Source organism: Ruditapes philippinarum, unplaced genomic scaffold (genome assembly GCF_026571515.1).
Source record: "Ruditapes philippinarum isolate M1 unplaced genomic scaffold, ASM2657151v2 ctg1846_1_1_1_1, whole genome shotgun sequence".
NCBI classification, from domain to species: domain Eukaryota; kingdom Metazoa; phylum Mollusca; class Bivalvia; order Venerida; family Veneridae; genus Ruditapes; species Ruditapes philippinarum.
The window spans coordinates 284,816-304,247 of NW_026863070.1; the positions used below are offsets into that span (position 1 = coordinate 284,816).

The 19,432-nt window shown below is 30.6% G+C and overlaps 1 protein-coding gene across 1 annotated transcript in view; it reads left to right on the top strand.

Moving 5' to 3' along the window:
* The first annotated feature begins 13,241 nt into the window (after nucleotides 1-13,241).
* The window catches only part of LOC132721064 (lipoxygenase homology domain-containing protein 1-like), a 36,078-nt gene continuing 29,887 nt past the window's right edge, over nucleotides 13,242-19,432 (top strand). The window contains exon 1 of the mRNA XM_060705316.1: nucleotides 13,242-13,338. Coding sequence (XP_060561299.1) covers nucleotides 13,284-13,338 — 55 coding nt within the window. The 5' untranslated portion in view covers nucleotides 13,242-13,283. The remainder of the gene's footprint in view (nucleotides 13,339-19,432) is intronic.

Sequence of the window (19,432 nt, forward strand, 5' to 3'; positions counted from 1 at the left end):
TGTGGTTTTAATGCTTTTATCATAAATTATAAAAATCAAAATGTAACAGAGGCAATACTGCAAAAACTAAGAAATTACATGCGGAAGGCATTACATTGACTCAAATTTAGGATGCCGCAGTTGATCATATCGTTTAACAAATACTAACATCACTTTGTATTAATAATGCCCAAGAAACTCAAAGAGCTTTCAATGATTTTATTATGCATCGACTTTCCAATTATAACACAATAATTGACATGTTAGTCATCATGCTTCGATCTGTCGAATAAGATTTTAACATCTACTAAAGTAACATTTTCCCGAGGCAAATCTAAGGCTTTGTAGAATTAAGGTATACATGTTCGGTCTACAATCACCAGAACAAGTATGAACTTTTTTAGATAGAACTAAACGGTTCCATGCATGATTTGGACCATGAAGTGTGTATACTCTCCCAGTACGTTTAACGTTTATCAGAATAAACTACTGGTAATTCGAGACGTGACTGATTATTTGTTTGGGTCGTCACAACGCTGGAAAGCATTGGTGGCTATACAAAAACAAATTGGTTTGTTATCTCACAACCTTCACCTTTCTGACATTCTGAGACCCAAACAAATTCAGCGCCTTCTGTGCTTTGATATATATAATTGTGTCTGAAAATCTATATATCTATGTTTTGAGCACTATACCTTATCTAGATTGTTTTTTATCAAAGCATTATAGCTTTATTTTCAAAATACGAACATAAAACTGACCGTTGTGATGACATTACAAAGCCTCCGTTTTAAAATATCATTTAGCTCTATAGTTAAAGGGTAGGGTCAATATCATTCAATGAACAAATATTATAATATACATGTTATATGGTAGATGTATCTAAGCTTGAACAGGGATAAACATGTATAAATCATTAAGCAAGCAGTTATATTTGTTAGCTCAAAATAACCGAAAAAGATTTAATGACAGAAAAACTTGTAATATTTGGTTTGATAACATTTTTATACAGTTTAAAGGTCTATGATTGGGAAAAGTTCCAGATGCCTGCTAAGATATATACTTATTTTTCTGCTTAGTAAAACGAGAATTATACATGTACATGTATAAATGTAACAAGTTCCAAGGTTTCAGTCAAAGTCTTCATAAATGATACAGAGTAATTCCTTGACTAATACTGTTTCAAACGGCCTCATTGTAACATATACACACATTGGAAGAAGGACATAAAAAGCCAACATTTACTTTCAGGCAACTAATCGTGTATTAGACAGGTGTAACAGTTGGCATTTATCAATTAACAGTAAGCATTAAACAGTAAACAGTCGCTGTAAGCATTGAGCAGTTGAAAGTAAGCAGTTGACAGTAGGCAGTTGACAGTAAGCAGTTGACAGTAGGCAGTTGGCAGTAAACAGTAGGCTGTCGTTTATGGAATTCCGTACCGATGTAAGCGACAGTTTACAATCATTTGTCTTTAAAAAAATATTAAGGACTATTAATGGTTTATAACAACAAAAGAACATGCATGATATTGAGAATACGGTGTTGCAACGTTCTAGTTAATGACCCGTCATAAACAGTTGGTCGCTGCGTAGTAATTGGAAAATTGTTATCAAAAATAATAAAGATTATTTGCCACCAAATTAAAGCATATACTTATAAATTTTCATTTATGCTTTTTGTTAAAAAAATATTGATAAAGTTATAATATAGAAGCGTTTTCATACCAGAACTATTTATGACCAACATACGTATGCCTAAACCTGATTACCACGGCAGTATGACGTCACGGAGTAGTGATTTTGAAAAAATAAACAACTGTTCAGAGAATTATTATCTTTACAAATTGCAGATATGAAGTTAAAGAATGAAAACATTTTCATATTTAATAATTCATAATTGTAATTTAAATGTCTGTGATGAGTGATGAGTCAGCTTAAAAAAATCAAGGTACTATTTTTTGACCTGATTACCGCGGCAGTAAGATTTGACAAATGGTATTAACATTGGGGAGGCATAGCCTCCCCAAAATCTATTCTCTTCTTGGTGATGGTGGTGATGAAACTTTTTCTTCAGTCGGTTATAGTTATAGAGTACGGCAATCTTTGTACGGTGATTATGATATTGGTCTTTTTTTTATATTTTTTCATGACACATTAATGTCACATGTATACATATCAAATATGGAGCCATTCATTGTAACTTTTCTTAGAAAGGTCATGTTAAAGTCAACTTGATGCACAAATAAATTGTAGTTGTGATTACCTGATAACGAAAAGAATTGATTATTGCATACTTGTTGTAATTTACTAAATAAATTGGGCGGGGCTTTCATTATAATAATTATAATAATAATAATATACAATATGTAAAAAAACAACCTATACATGTATTATGTTCACACACTCTGTCTTACTTACGCGGGGGAATGTCTGTAAACATATGGAAATGGTTTAATGGAAGTTTTACTATGAACGATGATGAATAATTCTAATATTTTCATGCTATGTTTTACCTCTATCCTAAATAGATACATGTATGAAGTAAAATGCATTTCTGCATTTACATCAAAGAAATCTAGACCAGATTTTTTTTTCACAGATGTTCCATTAAAAGTGTAAGTAGTGTAATTTGTATGACTAATTGACAATAGTTAAGAAATATTGTATGTAGTGTGGGTATTAGAGATTTTATTAAAGAAGTTTTGTTAACAAGAGTACTGAAATTGAAAAACAAAAATATGAAAATATTATAGACATTTTTCAATATTTTTTAACATGAAAATGTTTGTGTTTTTGTTGTTTTTTCTCTTAAATATAATACAGTTTTTGTAAACGATACCACATCAAGACAGTATATTATCAAGAAAAACATTAATATTAATTTAGACACGACTTGTAAAAATTTGGTCAAATTTTTAACATTGTTTCTATAAGTCTAACTAAACTAATTCCAGGAAAATGTTTCAAAAAAGCGCATGCAGTTTGAATGTAGTCAATTATTGTATTTCATTAGATTTTTTTAACCCAATGGAAAGATTATGAAAGAGATATAAGGAAATCAAGAAATTAAATGTAAAAAATAAATCCTGGTCAATGCCTCTATATTGATAATACTTGTTCGTCATGTACGATTAACAAAAGTGAAGGGGAATAACTCTTACAGGGCTGAAGATACGTTATAAAGTCCCAATTAGTTCAGGTATTCAGGAACAAGCATATTATCAACAGTGAGGAAGACATGACCTCATGAAATATATAATATACACTCTAGTTCACTCAGATACTTACGCTCGGCCCTCAATTCTTCATAAAGAAATGAATAATCACATTGATTTATCATTATACCATACAATACAAAGATTAAATCTAAATTAACCATGCTTTAAAAATCAACTTACATTTACAATGTAGAGAATAATATTCAATAACATCCTTTTTAGAAATATTTTAAACTAAATTTGTTGCATCATTAGAAAATTGGCAGCATGACACTAAAGTAAATATATGAATGACAAGGGCCATAACTCTATCTAACTAAATAAAAGGCCATGCTAAATATATCATACTGTATATTACTAGAATTGTCTTGCAAAGTTAAATTTGCTGCACACTAGGACTGGCAGACAAACATACTCCTGACAGACAGAATTACAGACAGACACACAGACAGCGGATTTGGTTATTAAGAGCTTTGCATTTTAGACATGGAAATGCACATCAAATAAATAACTTGTGTCGCAGACTGGTGAAATCATTTAGAGGGTTTATAATGGGAAGGTAATGTTTAATTCCTAGAAACACTCTCTCCTGTCAAAATTGTGAGTATATAATATATTATGAAGAGTAAGTTTGGGCAGTGCAAACAGATAGTTATATAGTAAAAGTCTCATTAGTTTGGTGAAAAATGTGCTCTTTATGGGTAAGAAAATGGTAAGAATAGAAAAATAAATGAAAGATTATTTGTCCAATTTCATCGAATGATTAAAAAAAATCAGTTTATGTAATACCATCAAATAAACAAAGTTGTTCACATCCGACAAACCTACATGTGATTTACTGTACATGTTACGGTTTAAAACTGTTTACAATTTAGGAAAAAAAATGTGTAAGCGGCCAAATAGCTTAGTCGGTAGAGCCGCGGAACGGTATTCCGAGGGTCCCGGGTTCAAGTCCCGGTCAGGCTGCACATTTTTCTCACCCTGTGACATTTGGCGCCCAACTTGGGGCCGTAACTGCCTCTAGCTCAAAGTTTAATTAGCATTGCTCTGTAGCTTTGTAAAATTAAAAAACAAATTTCAATATTGTGGTAAAGTATGTCACGGTTCAAAACTGTTCACAATTTAGGAAAAAAAATGTGTAAGCGGCCAAATAGCTCAGTCGGTAGAGCCGCGGAACGGTATTCCGAGGGTCCCGGGTTCAAGTCCCGGTCAGGCTGCACATTTTTCTCACCCTGTAACATACATTGAGTTGTGAATTATGTTTTATCAATAGATTAAATTTACTTATATTCACATCTCAAAATATAATAATTATTCTAGCAATACAAAGTTACAAATATCACATCCAGACATGAAATCAAATGAATTCGGAAAATAATTTTATTTAGCAAATCCATTTAGCATCATCATAAGTAAACTTTGCCTAATGTAGCCAATACCTTTAAACTAGATTTATTTACCTTAAATGAAAAATAGCAACTTAATTTATCCTACATAGGAGAAGGGAAGTTACGTTTTAGAATCTCGGCCAGTTGGAGATGATTTTCCTGTGGCGCTAGTTTTTGAAGCCTCTTGTTTTGCATCAAGTTCAGCTTGAGATTGTGTCTGAGATACTGCTGGGCTGAAAACAGGATGTTATTATATGATATAATCAAAAAGTGAACATGTCATGTGATGTGTACATGAATTAAGCTAAAAATTATAAGAATACAAATGTATCACAATAAAACTGATTGCAGTTCAGTAAGGTTGATACAAAATTTACTCATTAAATTGCATTATAAAACCTTTACCATACAAAACTTTTGAACCCAATTTAGATTTCTCAACATATTAACTATTTTAAAATCAATCTGTCACCAGTACCGACTCGTCCTCTATTAGTTTCGCTAACAAATCATTATTGTAAGTATTATCACCCAATTAGACAATGATCAAGTCTGTTTTGCTGATAAACAAATTATGCAAGCGTTAAAATTAAAGTGATTGTATTTTATATAAACAGAGCACTTTATGAAGTTTAAATGCTCAATAATCATAATAAGCAAGTTTCATGTGATACCTTTGATATTGTTTTGAAATACTCATTAATCAATTGTGACAAAAAACTGTTAAGTTGAAAAGGGGCATTACTCCTTAAAGACATGCCTTAAAATTTCTGCATGAAACATTGCCTTGTGACAAAATTTATAAGACTTGAATATCGAGTACTTAGTAAACTGCATGACTGCATGTATGCAGAAAAAAATATTTCAGGTTCATCAAAAAGAGCCAACATACTCTGGTTTAGCATTAACAATGATGATAGGCCTCCTGTCATTCATGTCTTGTTTGACATATTCCTCTACAGTGAGAAATTTAAGTACCCTGCCTCAGCTGTCCAATATGTTAGAAACCGTTTTATATAGTTTGTTGAAGCTCGTCGCCCTAATTCCATAATGATGTAAGTCGTATTTTAACCATTAAATTTTTGAGAAAATCGACTTCAAAGTTTTAACAGGCTATATCTTCACACTTACTCAACCAATTTTAATATAAAATACATCATAGTGTGCAGAATTATTTTAACTTTTACGCTTTTAATTACGAAGAAGTTCCTGTAAATAGTTTTTAAAAAAATCAAAAGAAATGAAAAATCACTGAAAAATATATTTTATTGACAAAAATACAAGAACCAGAATGCTGTAATAAGTTACAGCAATGTGACCCTAAAATATCATTACATTTAGGAGTTACAACAGTGTGAAATAATGACTATTTTACTGTTTTATACTGAAATTATATTAAATTTAGACGTAACTAGAAATTGAATGATTTAACGAATAGTCTGAATCCACATTTATTTAGGCACCACAGAGCATGTAATGTGATCAGGATCAAAACAGTAAATTTAGTCTTAAAAGTCAATAATAGAAATCCAGACAATGCGGTGAAGTATGAATAGCCACGAACAGGCATTTTAAGGTTGAAATTGAACTCGGGCTTCATTATCTTATGGCCATTTTCATGAAATAGTGAGCCTTGCAAATGAACAAAAAAAATAAAATATTACTGATTTTGTAAATCACATTGAGTTAAACAATTTAGAAACATCGTCATTGTATTGATATTTACCACATTAAATAGCAAAACTTTTATCATATGATATGCTATTTTCACATTAACACTGTACACTATAAAATATTTGGAATTCAGATTTACTTTTGGTTTCGTTTATTATAAATTATCATTAATTCATTCCAAATTCAATTTTGAATACCTGTTACTTGCTTACAAACAGCATGTTTAACACAATTTGACTTACAAAACACACAAAAATGTTTGAAAGATGTAACTGCTTCAACTTTGAAAAACATCAACAATGAGTTCCTTTCTCTGTAACATGAAAAAGAATAAACCTATGTGTTTTACTTTTCTAAGAACAGCATTACTTAATGTTTTGTTTAAAAAAAAAGAAAAATATGAAACACAACTCAAAGCTCACAAATTTTCAAAGATGCTACAGATCTGGATATGGTGTTTCAATGAAATACAGTACTGTACTTCAATTACTACATGTATTTATATATCAAGTGGCATACAACTTCTTTACATACAATAACAATTAAGTATACGTTTGCTTTTAATGTTTTTAACTGAACTGTTTACATCAATAACTCATTCGTATAAAAGCAATGCTCAATATCTAAGAGTTTCAGTCAAATATTAATTCTATTTTTCTTCAACAAACGTTTGATGAAACAAATAATATTATGACAATTTAAAGATTTCTTAATGTTTTATATGGTCTTAAGACTTTGTAACATTTTTTAAAAAAATCATTTTTTTCTACGTTTCAATCGAATGACAATTTTTAACTAAGCATATTTTTTTTAAATAGTTTTGGTAATGGATAATTTTCAGTTCAAAGGTTCAAATCACTTGATAATTAATTACAGGTAGTATTACCTTACGAGTTGGAAGTAGATGTACAAGAATTATTTTTAACTTAGAAACTTAGATTATTTTGCTTTGCATGTTCCAATTACAATGTACATAAGAAATTTTAGCATAAGATTGAAAATGATTATGTTGACAAAAAAGTATAGACTGACACCCTGTTGATTTATGCAAAATAGCTGAGTTAAGGTCAACAGGGTGGCATTCTGTTTAATAAGTATTTGTTGTGCAAATGACGTCTCTTATTCAACGCTAAATGGTGCATCTGAGACAACTCGGTCTCAGCTTTTAAACTTTTGTTATAGGGATATTATCAACTTTAACCCACCATATAGGCTTTGACGTTTGGACGCACTGTTTTAAGAACACAAACGAGTGATGTAGGACTGAACACTTCTGCCATTTTAAAAGTGTTTTGTCTTTCTTTCTATATGACAGTGGGTATTGTTAATCAATCTTGATTGCATAATGCCTTGGACAGCAAAACTTTTGATATTTTTGTGATCGTTATACGAAAGTGCAGAATTTTGATATTATGAAATTATGAATTATGAAATAAACATGATTAACCTAATTTAACATCAGTTATGAGTGGTAAAGTTATATGTGTAAATTTTATTCGAATCATTTAGCACCAGTACGGTAATTTGTCTTATATAGTTAAAGAAAAACATTGTACAAAATGTAACAATGGCAGTAGTATGTTTCTATTTGATGAGTTTTGTTTGTAAGTTAAAGGTATAAACAATCTTATGCAAACCTGATTGTCCGTATTTAATGGTAACATTGATCAATCAATCATATAATTAATCACATATCAAGTTATTAACAGCTGATTCTTGTGAATATTGAAAGTTTGTATCAATTTATCCGATTTCCATGCTATCCGAATTTCATAACACAGCATGGTGCTTTGAATTTAGCTCAAGGGTTAAGAGTAGTTATTATTTCTTTTTAAGGTTTGAAACAGTTCAAAAAAATATTAATCTCTATAGATAATTAGATAACATCTAAAGCAAAACACTTACATATTATCAAGAAATATAAAACGTAAAATGTCATTCCTGATACCTTGAAAAATCTGCCATTTTGTCAAGACAGCAACACGTGACAATAATCTTAAAATACTATTGGTTCAGAAGTTACGACATTATGGACGTTATTTTTATCGCAATTTATGGACGGACATACAGCATTCTGACCCGTTCAATATATTGTTACAGGCAAGAACCAGAGTGATGTTGTTCTTACCATTAGATAGAGAAAAAAATTACGAACATTTTGATACCAAACACTCATTTTTTTTCAAAATTGGAGTTACGACACTCTGGAATTAGGGCGACGAGCTGTATAATAAAAAAACACACAAAAAACATATATATATAATCCTCTACAGTGAAAATTTGGTACCCGGCCTCAACTGTCCAATATCATAGAAACCGTTTCTATGTGGTTTTTTCAAGCTGTAAAGAAATCAATTTTGAACAGTTGGTTGATGCTGCATAATTTAAACAATTAACAAATATACGGCCTTTAACAGACTATATTTCCATATTATTTCTGGTATTAATATCATGTTTAATTTCTTTACCCTCGCCACCCGAATGTACCAAACCAAATATACTAGTATTTAGATGTTAAATCTCCATGACCAATAGACATAATTTTCTCCCTAATGAGCTTATCAGACAGGGTTTTAAGACTTTAAAGAACTATTGAAGTCTTCCCATAATCCATTTACTTACATTTTCTCTGGATTCAGCATCTCATACAAAAGCTAAAACAGCCAGGGGTAGAGCCACAGAATGGCATCTGATTTCAAATTAATAACCGTGTAATATCAAATCAAATCAAAATTTATTTATTGTCGGTATACATATATAACATTTTACAAACAACACATGCTATTAATTACTTGTATCATATGCATTTTAATGAAAGAAAATAAATTCTGATCTTTTGGTTGTAAATTAATGACTGTGACCAAAAAGTTACCCGAATATGAATGAGAATGACGAACATGAACCTTACTATTTAAACAGTATTATAAAATAGCTAACACAAGTATAGAAATAAATATTTCAAACTATAACTTGAAATGAAACCTTGTTTTAACATAGATGACAGTTTAAATTTTCTTAGTAATTTAGTTACTGTGACTTGCTATTACAGTACGTAAAAAATTCAAATTTATATTCGTACAGAAAATTAAGAACCCAGGGGTACCGAAAAATTTTAATATTAAATTTAAATAAATAACTTTGTCTGAAATTTTCGTTTAAACCCAAAAACTAATTTTATTTTTACTTGCATTTATTTCATTTAAAGAAATTAATAATTTTAAGCATTTTCTTGCCCAAAATTTTTAGTTTATCAGGGAAAAATACCAAGGGAAAGACAAGAATCCCAAAAAAACATTTAAATTTTTTTCTTTTAAACCTTTAAACCAAACATTGGGAAAATGGGATCGGGCCCCCCATCAAATCCACCCCTTTTGCCTTTAATCATTTTTGGGCCAAAATTTTTTTTAACCCGACAAAAAACAATTTCAAAAAAATCCCAAAATTGGTTTTTTTTGTGTTTTTGTCATCCATTTTCCCTAATACGAATGATTTCCCGGGGTATTCTAAATGGTCGCTTTGCACACATCATAATTATCAATGCAAAATATCTAAAGAAAGGATGATATTTTAATTTCAATAATAGACAATAAAAACTGTAATTAATGGTTATGCTTTAACTTTTTTTGATCTTTTATAAATTATAAGATACATGTACACAATCAACGGTTTTATCTTTTCGGGTTATCCGCGGTTTCCGCGGAATACACCAGCCCAATTACTGATAATAGCCGAGGTATTCCGATTGGCTTTCAATATTGAAAACGAAAGTAGATATTTTGAAACAATGAAAAAAAGGCAATCGAAAAACAGGGTGACATCCAGGGAGGTCATTGCTAAAGGTAGGCCTATAGTGATGTTAATAATGGAAGTGGCGAGCAGGTTCTGGCCAGCCATCAAGGATACAGAACAGGGTTATATACACCTGGATGTTTCACCCCTACACGTTTCACCCTCAAAACCCTGGTCTTTCAACCTCCACTTTCTAAATTTGATAAATATATGAAATAAATACCATTATGGGTTATAATATTATATATAATATAACACATACTTGCAAACAATTACATTCATGATATACTCAGTATAATATAACACATAATTGCAAACAAGTACATTCATGATATACTATGTATAATATAACACATACTTGCAAACAATTACATTCATGATATACTCAGTATAATATCAGGGGCGGGTACAGAACATGGTTTCCTGGGGGGGGGGGCTGACATATGGGTGAAAGATTTTGATAAATAACGCAACAGGCGAAAACTGTGCATGTTTAATGATTTGACCAGCTTCTTGTTCATGTGACAAAAAATTGTAATTTATGTGTTTTTAGCTCATTTTAAGAGTGGCAATGTACTTAGCTTATAAATGTAATCGGGGTGGGTCTGGGAGGAATGTCCCCTCCCATAGACTGAGAAAATTTTGAAATATGAGGTTGTAAATGGTGTAATTTCTTTGACTTTCTTGTGCTGTTTATTGTACCTTTTAGATTTAACATCACATTATATTTTGTATAGGTTAGTGTTTGCAAGGGTCTTTCAAATAGAATTTTCCTCTGGTGTTTAGTATGCATTTACAAAAAAAAAACACACTTAATTACAATGTATGCACGACCGTTGATAAAAAAATAATTTTCAAATACTTGATCAATTTTCTGATATGAATAAAAAGTGGTATTAAAATACTGCCTTTCTATTGTACAAGAAACATAATTTTCAAACAGTAATATCTTTTGTTTTCCAATCCATATATATATATTGTGATGTAAAAATGTTACATGCTTGGTAAAAATTGATAAATAAAATATGTTAAAACGAGTAATATTCAATGAATCCAGAGGTCACTATATTTTAAATTTTATTTAAAACATTTAACTGTCATAAAAAGTTATTAAAAGTAAATGACCAATCATTTCATCTTGATAAAAATCTAGTTATTAAAGTACGATTCCTTTAATAATATCTTCAAAAAAATTGCCATGTTTTTAATTTACAAATAATAATTTTCAATTTCTTAATTATAGGGCTTTCGCAAAGAAAATGGAAGAAACTAAGATAGTAAAATATAGTGTACAATGTAACACACCTATTTGCCATTATCTGTGATATTAATTTCATTAGACCTTTGGAAAGTTATAAACCAATCAATTATGCAGTTTAAACATATCAAGTACATCCTCTGTAATTTGCATTCTTTTTGCTGACCCAGATATCTTAGAATTCAAAATTCACAAATGTATAACTCAGGATAGGTCCATCATTATATGTAAAACAGGGTTAATTTACTCATCATCTTAACTTTCATTCATTGAAAGTAAAAGAATCAAGTAACAAATAGATATATATATATATATATATTTTAAAAATCATTACAAATTTTTGTACAAAATAAATTTGCAAATCTAGACAAATTCTGAATTTGAAATTTATAATGTTATCTCTCCCCAAAATAATTACATGGAACAGACTGATCTGTTGGAATGACCAGTTGAGTAAATTAGTCATGCATAGATGGTGGGAAACTGCTGGCCAGTTGAGTTTTATCAGAGCTCTTATCAGTGTAGTGTAAAATCTCAGTGGATATACATTGAAGTATTTATTTACCTAAATAATAGCAATTATAGGGCATATTGATTGATCAATTTTATATAGATTAAAAGGGCATAATATATGAGATTATTTCGTGCACTGTTTTTGTTTTGTTTTTGTTTATTTTTTTTAAAATTTTCTTTATAACAAAATCATGAATTCTTAGAATTTATAATGACAACCACACTTATGATATTGTCTTATGGCTGTCCTATATTCTATAGTATATCTAAATTTTAACAGCATTCTTATTTCAATATTGCTTTCAGATGATGTCCTAAATTCATAATACAGTACATGTATACATATACAAGCTGTATGAAAATTGTTTATATTATAAACTGAATGTTTTCAAGTTCTACATTAAGTTTATTACAGTTGTTTTTCAGTACAAAAAAATATTTGCTAAATTAGTCTGACAATATATCATTTGCCACAATATCTAAAAAGAAGTCCTACTTTAATGTCTAAAAGAAATAAACCTATTTATTCTAAAAATACACCTGTAATTAATGGTCAAATATCATACTTAGATAAAAATAATAAGTACAGAAGGTAAAATTTCAATGTCTCCAAGTGCAAAAAACAAGAGTAGAATTATGATTTAGACATCTTATATCAAGAAAAATGTTTAAGTATAGAATTCCGCCCATATTGAAGACCATTCCTTCCAAAGAAAATTTCAAAGTTGAAAATTCTGTCTAAGATGAAATGTTTTTAAAAGTATAAATTCTGCTCCAATTAAATTCCAGCCGGATTTTTTCTAGTTTTTCACCAAGAAAAGTGAACAAAATATTTTTCTTGTGAGACGGAATGACACGGAATTTGCGTTTCCGTCCCTGGTCCGCTCAGAAATCACTGATTCCGTGCCAATTCCATGCAAATTCCGCCCAAAATCCGTGCCAAAATTGTGTACAGCTAGGTAATTTGATACTTTAATTATTAAACCTTCAAACCAAACATTAATTATGGTATCGGGCCCACCGCACTGCGTTGCAATCGAATCCACCGCCGTCTGCGTTGTAATCAGTTTTAGTCAATTCTTTTTAAACAGACAATAACAATTTCAAAAAAATCCGAAAATATGGTTATTTTGTGTTAGTGTCATCCATGCATGGAATACGAAGTGATGCCGGCGTATTTCTAAATGGTCGCTTTGCACACATCATAATTATCAATGCAAAATATCTAAAGAAAGGATGATATTTTAATTTCAATAACAGGCAATAAAAACTGTAATTAATGGTTATGCTTTAACATTTTTGTGATCTTTTATAAATTATAAGATACATGTACACAATCAACGGTTTTATCTTTTCGGGTTATCCGCGGTTTCCGCGGAATACACCAGCCCAATTACTGATAATAGCCGAGGTATTCCGATTGGCTTTCAATATTGAAAACGGAAGTAGATATTTTGAAACAATGAAAAAAAGGCAATCGAAAAACAGGGTGACATCCAGGGAGGTCATTGCTAAAGGTAGGCCTCTAGTGATGTTAATAATGGAAGTGGCGAGCAGTTCTGGCCAGCCATCAAGGATACAGAACAGGGTTATTATACACCTGGATGTTTCACCCTACACGTTTCACCCTCAAAACCCTGGTCTTTCAACCTCCACTTTTTCTAAAATTTGATAAATATATGAAATAAATACCATTATGGGTTTATAATATTATATATAATATAACACATACTTGCAAAACAATTACATTCATGATATACTCAGTATGATATAACACATAATTGCAAACAAGTACATTTCATGATTATACTATGTATAATATAACACATACTTGCAAACAAGTACATTCATGATAACTATGTATAATATAACACATACTTGCAAACAATTACATTCATGATATACTCAGTATAATATCAGGGGCGGGTACAGAACATGGTTTCCTGGGGGGGGGGGGCTGACATATGGGTGAAAGATTTTGTGATAAATAACGCAACAGGCGAAACTGTGCATGTTTAAATGATTTGAACCAGCTTCTTGTTTCATGTTGACAAAAAATTGTAATTTATGTGTTTTTTAGCTCATTTTTAAGAGTGGCAATGTACTTAGCTTATAAAATGTAATCGGGGTGGGTCTGGGAGGAATGTCCCCTCCCATAGACTGAGAAAATTTTGAAATATGAGGTTGTAAATGGTGTAATTTCTTTGACTTTCTTGTGCTGTTTATTGTACCTTTTAGATTTAACATCACATTATATTTTGTATAGGTTAGTGTTTGCAAGGTCTTTCAAATAGAATTCCTCTGGTGTTTAGTATGCATTTACAAAAAAACAACACACTTAATTACCAATGTATGCACGACCGTTGATAAAAATAATTTCAAATACTTGATCAATTTTCTGATATGAATAATTAAAGTGGTATTAAAATACTGCCTTTCTATTGTACAAGAAACATAATTTCAAACAGTAATATCTTTTGTTTTCCAATCCATATATATATATTGTGATGTAAAAATGTTACATGCTTGTAAAAATTGATAAATAAAATATGTTAAAACAGTAATATTCAATGAATCCAGAGGTCACTATATTATAAATTTTATTTAAAACATTTAACTGTCATAAAAAGTTATTAAAAGTAAATGACCAATCATTTCATCTTGATAAAAATCTAGTTATCAAAGTACGATTCCTTTAATAATATCTTCAAAAAAATTGCCATGTTTTTAATTTACAAATAATAATTTTCAATTTCTTAATTATAGGGCTTTCGCAAAGAAAATGGAAAAAACTAAGATAGTAAAATATAGTGTACAATGTAACACACCTATTTGCCATTATCTGTGATATTAATTTCATTAGACCTTTGGAAAGTTATAAACCAATCAATTATGCAGTTTAAACATTGAAGTCATTCAAGCATGTTGATAGATAAAGATCTCTGCAAAGCCCCCAGGCAGGAGATTAACAACTGGATGACAGCAATAAATATTTTGATAAGGGAATACACTACAGCCAATAAAGTTTGGAACTTATAAAAATATATTCTAGCCCAGCTGGTAAACGTATCTTTGGGCCGAGCTGGGGGGGGGGGGCTGCAGCCCTGAAGCCCGGGCCTGAATCCGCCACTGAATATAACACATACTTGCAAACAATTACATTCATGCTATAAAGAAGATTTTTTTGACATAAATAAATGAGTTCTGAAAGAATTATCAGCTATAAGTCTTCATTAAGTCAAGTCAAGTAAATTTTATTTATAAGTCGGATACATCAACAATAAACATAAGCTCTGATGAGCTTTTTACACCGACTACAATACGACTTCATGCATATATTATTTCATTTTTTTTTTGTTATCCAAAAATTAAATACGATTAAAAATATTGATTAATTAAAATATGTTTTTTTATAACAGATAAGAATAATTAGAAGTGTGAAAGAATTTGAATAAAGCATTATAAACACTGGTTTATTAATTACTAAATTAGCACCTTTAGAAGTGTGTAACTTATAGTTCATATAGACATCGCATTTTCTTTTTTTTTACATTTTGACGTTTATCGGAAAATGCGAATTTAAAGCGGATTTGACTCATGTAAAAATAGCTTCAAATCCGAGGTTATGTCTAAATATTTGGACTAAGTTGGCCATAGCGAATTACGGACAGGGCGGACCGTGAGACGGGGCGGACCATATGTTTGGACGGGGTGAACCATATTTTGGGACAGGGCAGATGAGGCGGACCGTGATTTCATGTAATAAAAATATTTAACTATTGCCTTTTCTTTTTTTTCTTTTAACATCATTATAAACATATAATTCCAGCACTATTAAGTGTTGAGAATTGAGTAGGCCTACCGCTCAAGCCGGTCCTTAAGGGGGCGTGTGGGATGTTGCACTCTTTCAGTATCCCTCATGTACAGTCTCAATCAAACCGAGTCTGCAATTCTTATGTAATTTTGTTGTGATTAATGCTTCCGAGGGATCATTTTGTTTCCAGATTTTTATATACATATATTAATGTAGTTTATTAATTTAGAAAAAATTAGTTAAATGAAATTTTTAATAGAGTTAATTTATATCAGAAATTGTTTTTGTGCTTTGTCTTAATATGGATGCTGTCTGTTTAGCGAATTGATATACATGTTTACATTTCTTGATTTTCCTATAGTAACAACTTAACTAATATAAATCATCATTATTCCTCTGTACAGCTTAAATGATTAGAATTATTGTATATAAAGAAATTACAATTAAGATAATTCTGTCAAGTTTCATAATATCAGCGCAAAAGGACAATATGTTTTACACATGAGATTTTTTTTCCAATTAATTCCAACTATGTTATGCTACCTATTTTATACTTATAATTGCATGGCTAAATGTTAATAATAATCTATTCAATATGAAAATGCTTAAATGTATGACGTTTTTATGACGACATTGATATAAAAAATAAATGAAATAGCAATATAAAATTTGAAATTAAGCACGGTCCGCCTGGTCTCGAGTCACAGTCCACCCTGCTGTCCCAAAATATGGTCCATCCTGTCCAAACATACGGTCCGTCCTTGTATGGTCCGCCCTGTCGTACGACCGCCATAGCCCAGGGTTGGCATGTGGAAGAGGGCAGAGCGGAGGTGAGTCCAACTAATTGTACTGCACAAGATATTTTGCTATTTTCGTGTCTGGGCAATAACTCGCCTATAAAAGCAAAATTCTGTCCCAGAACAAATATATCTCAGAATCAAGCTTTGGAATGTCAATATATTTTGACTGGGCGGGGGTATGGTTAGTTTAGAGATGCAAGTATTTATAAAATCAGCAGATACTATTTTTTGAAGATTTGGTCAGCATTGTACATCTTAAAAAACAATTGAAATCTGAGGTTGATACTGGTGCTCAAATTTCATTGACTTTCCAATGCTTTTTATGTCAGCTTTATGATGATATGAATACACTGATAAAGACTTTCGGTCCGACTTAGGCAGACTACAGGCTATTATCATGAGTAGTTTTTGGAGTAAAAATAACCGGTTGCGTATCTCATTGTATAAATTGTATGTAAAATGGTCTGACAAATGGTATGTTTAACAGTTAATTTAAATACTTTGGTGTCAAAAGATGTGTTGAACTCAGTATATACTGCGACAAAGCTAAGATCTAAAGCTTTCCATTAATAATTTTTAAAAGACATTTAATCACAACAAACTAGCAGTTTAAAAGGGGCTTAATTTGTGTTGTTTTAGCATAAGAGCTATTGATTTTACTTGAAGATAAGGGAAACAACTCATATTTTTTTACTTGATATACCTCAGTTATTTATGTAGTTCATGTCAAAATTGTTTGTTGGTGTATTTTTAAATTTATGTCATCAAGTTTTCATTATTCAACAAGGATTTTTTCCATCAATGAATCTTTTTTATATTTAAGAGTCCATTACAATTTAAATTAATTAATTAAAGCCATGATTCAAGGAATAAAAAAAAACAGTCATGTAAAAAAGATTATTAAAAACAACTGACAATCATTTCATCTTGCATTTTTTTTAATCTAGATGATTCTTAGCAAATCAAGTCTGATAAAACATATCTTTGATGATATAAAGAGGTGGTTTTGTCGAGTGGTAAATAGGTCATTATGGCTATAAGTGGCTGAAACTTTGTTTTTTTTAATGAATTTTCCTCAGACATAATAATTGTTTAGGATAGACCTTCAAGTTAATCAGATAGACCTTGACCTTCACTCAGAAATGACCTTGACCTTGAAGGGTTAATTATTGAAATTTTATTTTCTTTTGCTGTAACTGGCTATAATTGTTATTATTGAATGGATTCACTTCATATTTTAAAGAATATTCTTTAGGGTAAAGCCTTCATGTATATCAAACTCGAATTGACAATGGCTGTCCTATGACATTGACCTTATCTAATTATCACTAGCCGTATGGGTTTAAACCCCATCAGGGGCAAGTCGTTTCCTTGAGCAAGAAACTTTACACTTATTGCTCAGTACTGGTTGGGTTCAGGAAAGGATTCAAAAGTGTGTCTTTAAGCTTATAGATTCCTTCACAATGGAACTAAGATAAATTCTGTATAAACCAAAAAGATTCTTGTTTTGAACATTTTAAGTAAAAAACTAAGATCTGCAATTATTGAAAGTATTCACTTGAAACTATACATTTGTTTAGGGGTCATGATTGTTTGCTGCCGATCAGTATCCAGTTACTTTTAGCATGGATATTAACTGGATAATCTCCTCTTTGCAGCCTTAAAAATGTGCCCTTGCTTTTTCTCAAGCACTTGAACATTTTTAAGCATGATGTCCTATGACAGGCCTTGTTATCTATATAAATATAACTATTCTATGTATTTATGTGACAGGGTTTACTTGACCCCAGAATCAGTGTTCTTGTTTTTTCCATAAAATCATAAACTATTTTGTTTTGTTTCCCTGACAACAGGTAATTGTAAGTGTATTTTAAAGATGCATGTCATCTTGTTTTATATGCTTAAAGCAAGGCTGAATTTTTATTTCTAAAACATGCTTAAATACATCAATATTAAGTTAATTTTGTTCACCATCATATTAAAGCCTGTACGGGCTTAAGGGTCTTAAAACCATTAAGTTTGATATTTGGAGGTAGAAGGCAATTAGATTTATAGAACATCAAATTTGATCTGTGCAGATGGCAATTTGGTTTATAGTGCAGATGGCAATTTGGTTTATAGATCATCAAATTTGATCTGTGCAGATAGCTATCAATTTTTAACTGTGCAGATTGCCATTTGGTTTATAGGCCATCAAATTTGATCTGTGCAGATGACAATTGGTTTATAGACCATCAGATTTAATCTGCACCAAAGGTGTACAGGTCTTACATACATCAAAATACCTTTGGTGAGACATAAAGGCTTTTAGACCACAAGGTAACAATTCTACTAAAACCATTATGGATTCTAAAGAACAAGTCTAAGCAAAAAAAAAAAATTAAATTCAATTTTGCAAAGCTTGCTTGATTGTGAGTAGATAGAAGATACTGTGCCATTTAAACCCCCTTTTTAAGGACCTGTACGCAAAGTTATATGTTAATAAATAGATGTCTTCCTTCCATTACTTCCACTAATTTTAAAAATGAACCAACAAAAGCTATTCCTCTTTTTGAAACATTAATTTGGTTAGGCTGTAATGAGCTTTTTTACCAAGGTGCGAAATTTGATAAAAGTATATAATTCATGCAGTTATTGGCTTACACAGTCTGTAAGCACAAGTCTTTTTGTCTCATTGTGTTATACCTGGCTGATACAAGCATATTTAGTGGAACTTTTGTACAAAACAAAATGTCTTTTACTCATGTATTTGCCATTTTATCCATGATAAATTCTGGAATTATTGTGAAGTATAATTGAACTACCATTAAGGTTATAAATAAGACAAAAATCAAGAGCCAGTCTTCAACTGAAACTATTCTATTGGCTATTTTCAAATATGTAATTAAAATGAGCCAATCAGATGCTTGAGTTTTTGAATGGTTCTCAAAATTCTTACTTTTTGGTTAAACCTTGGGCAGTAATTGCTTATCATGTGACGATATAGACACCTAACCC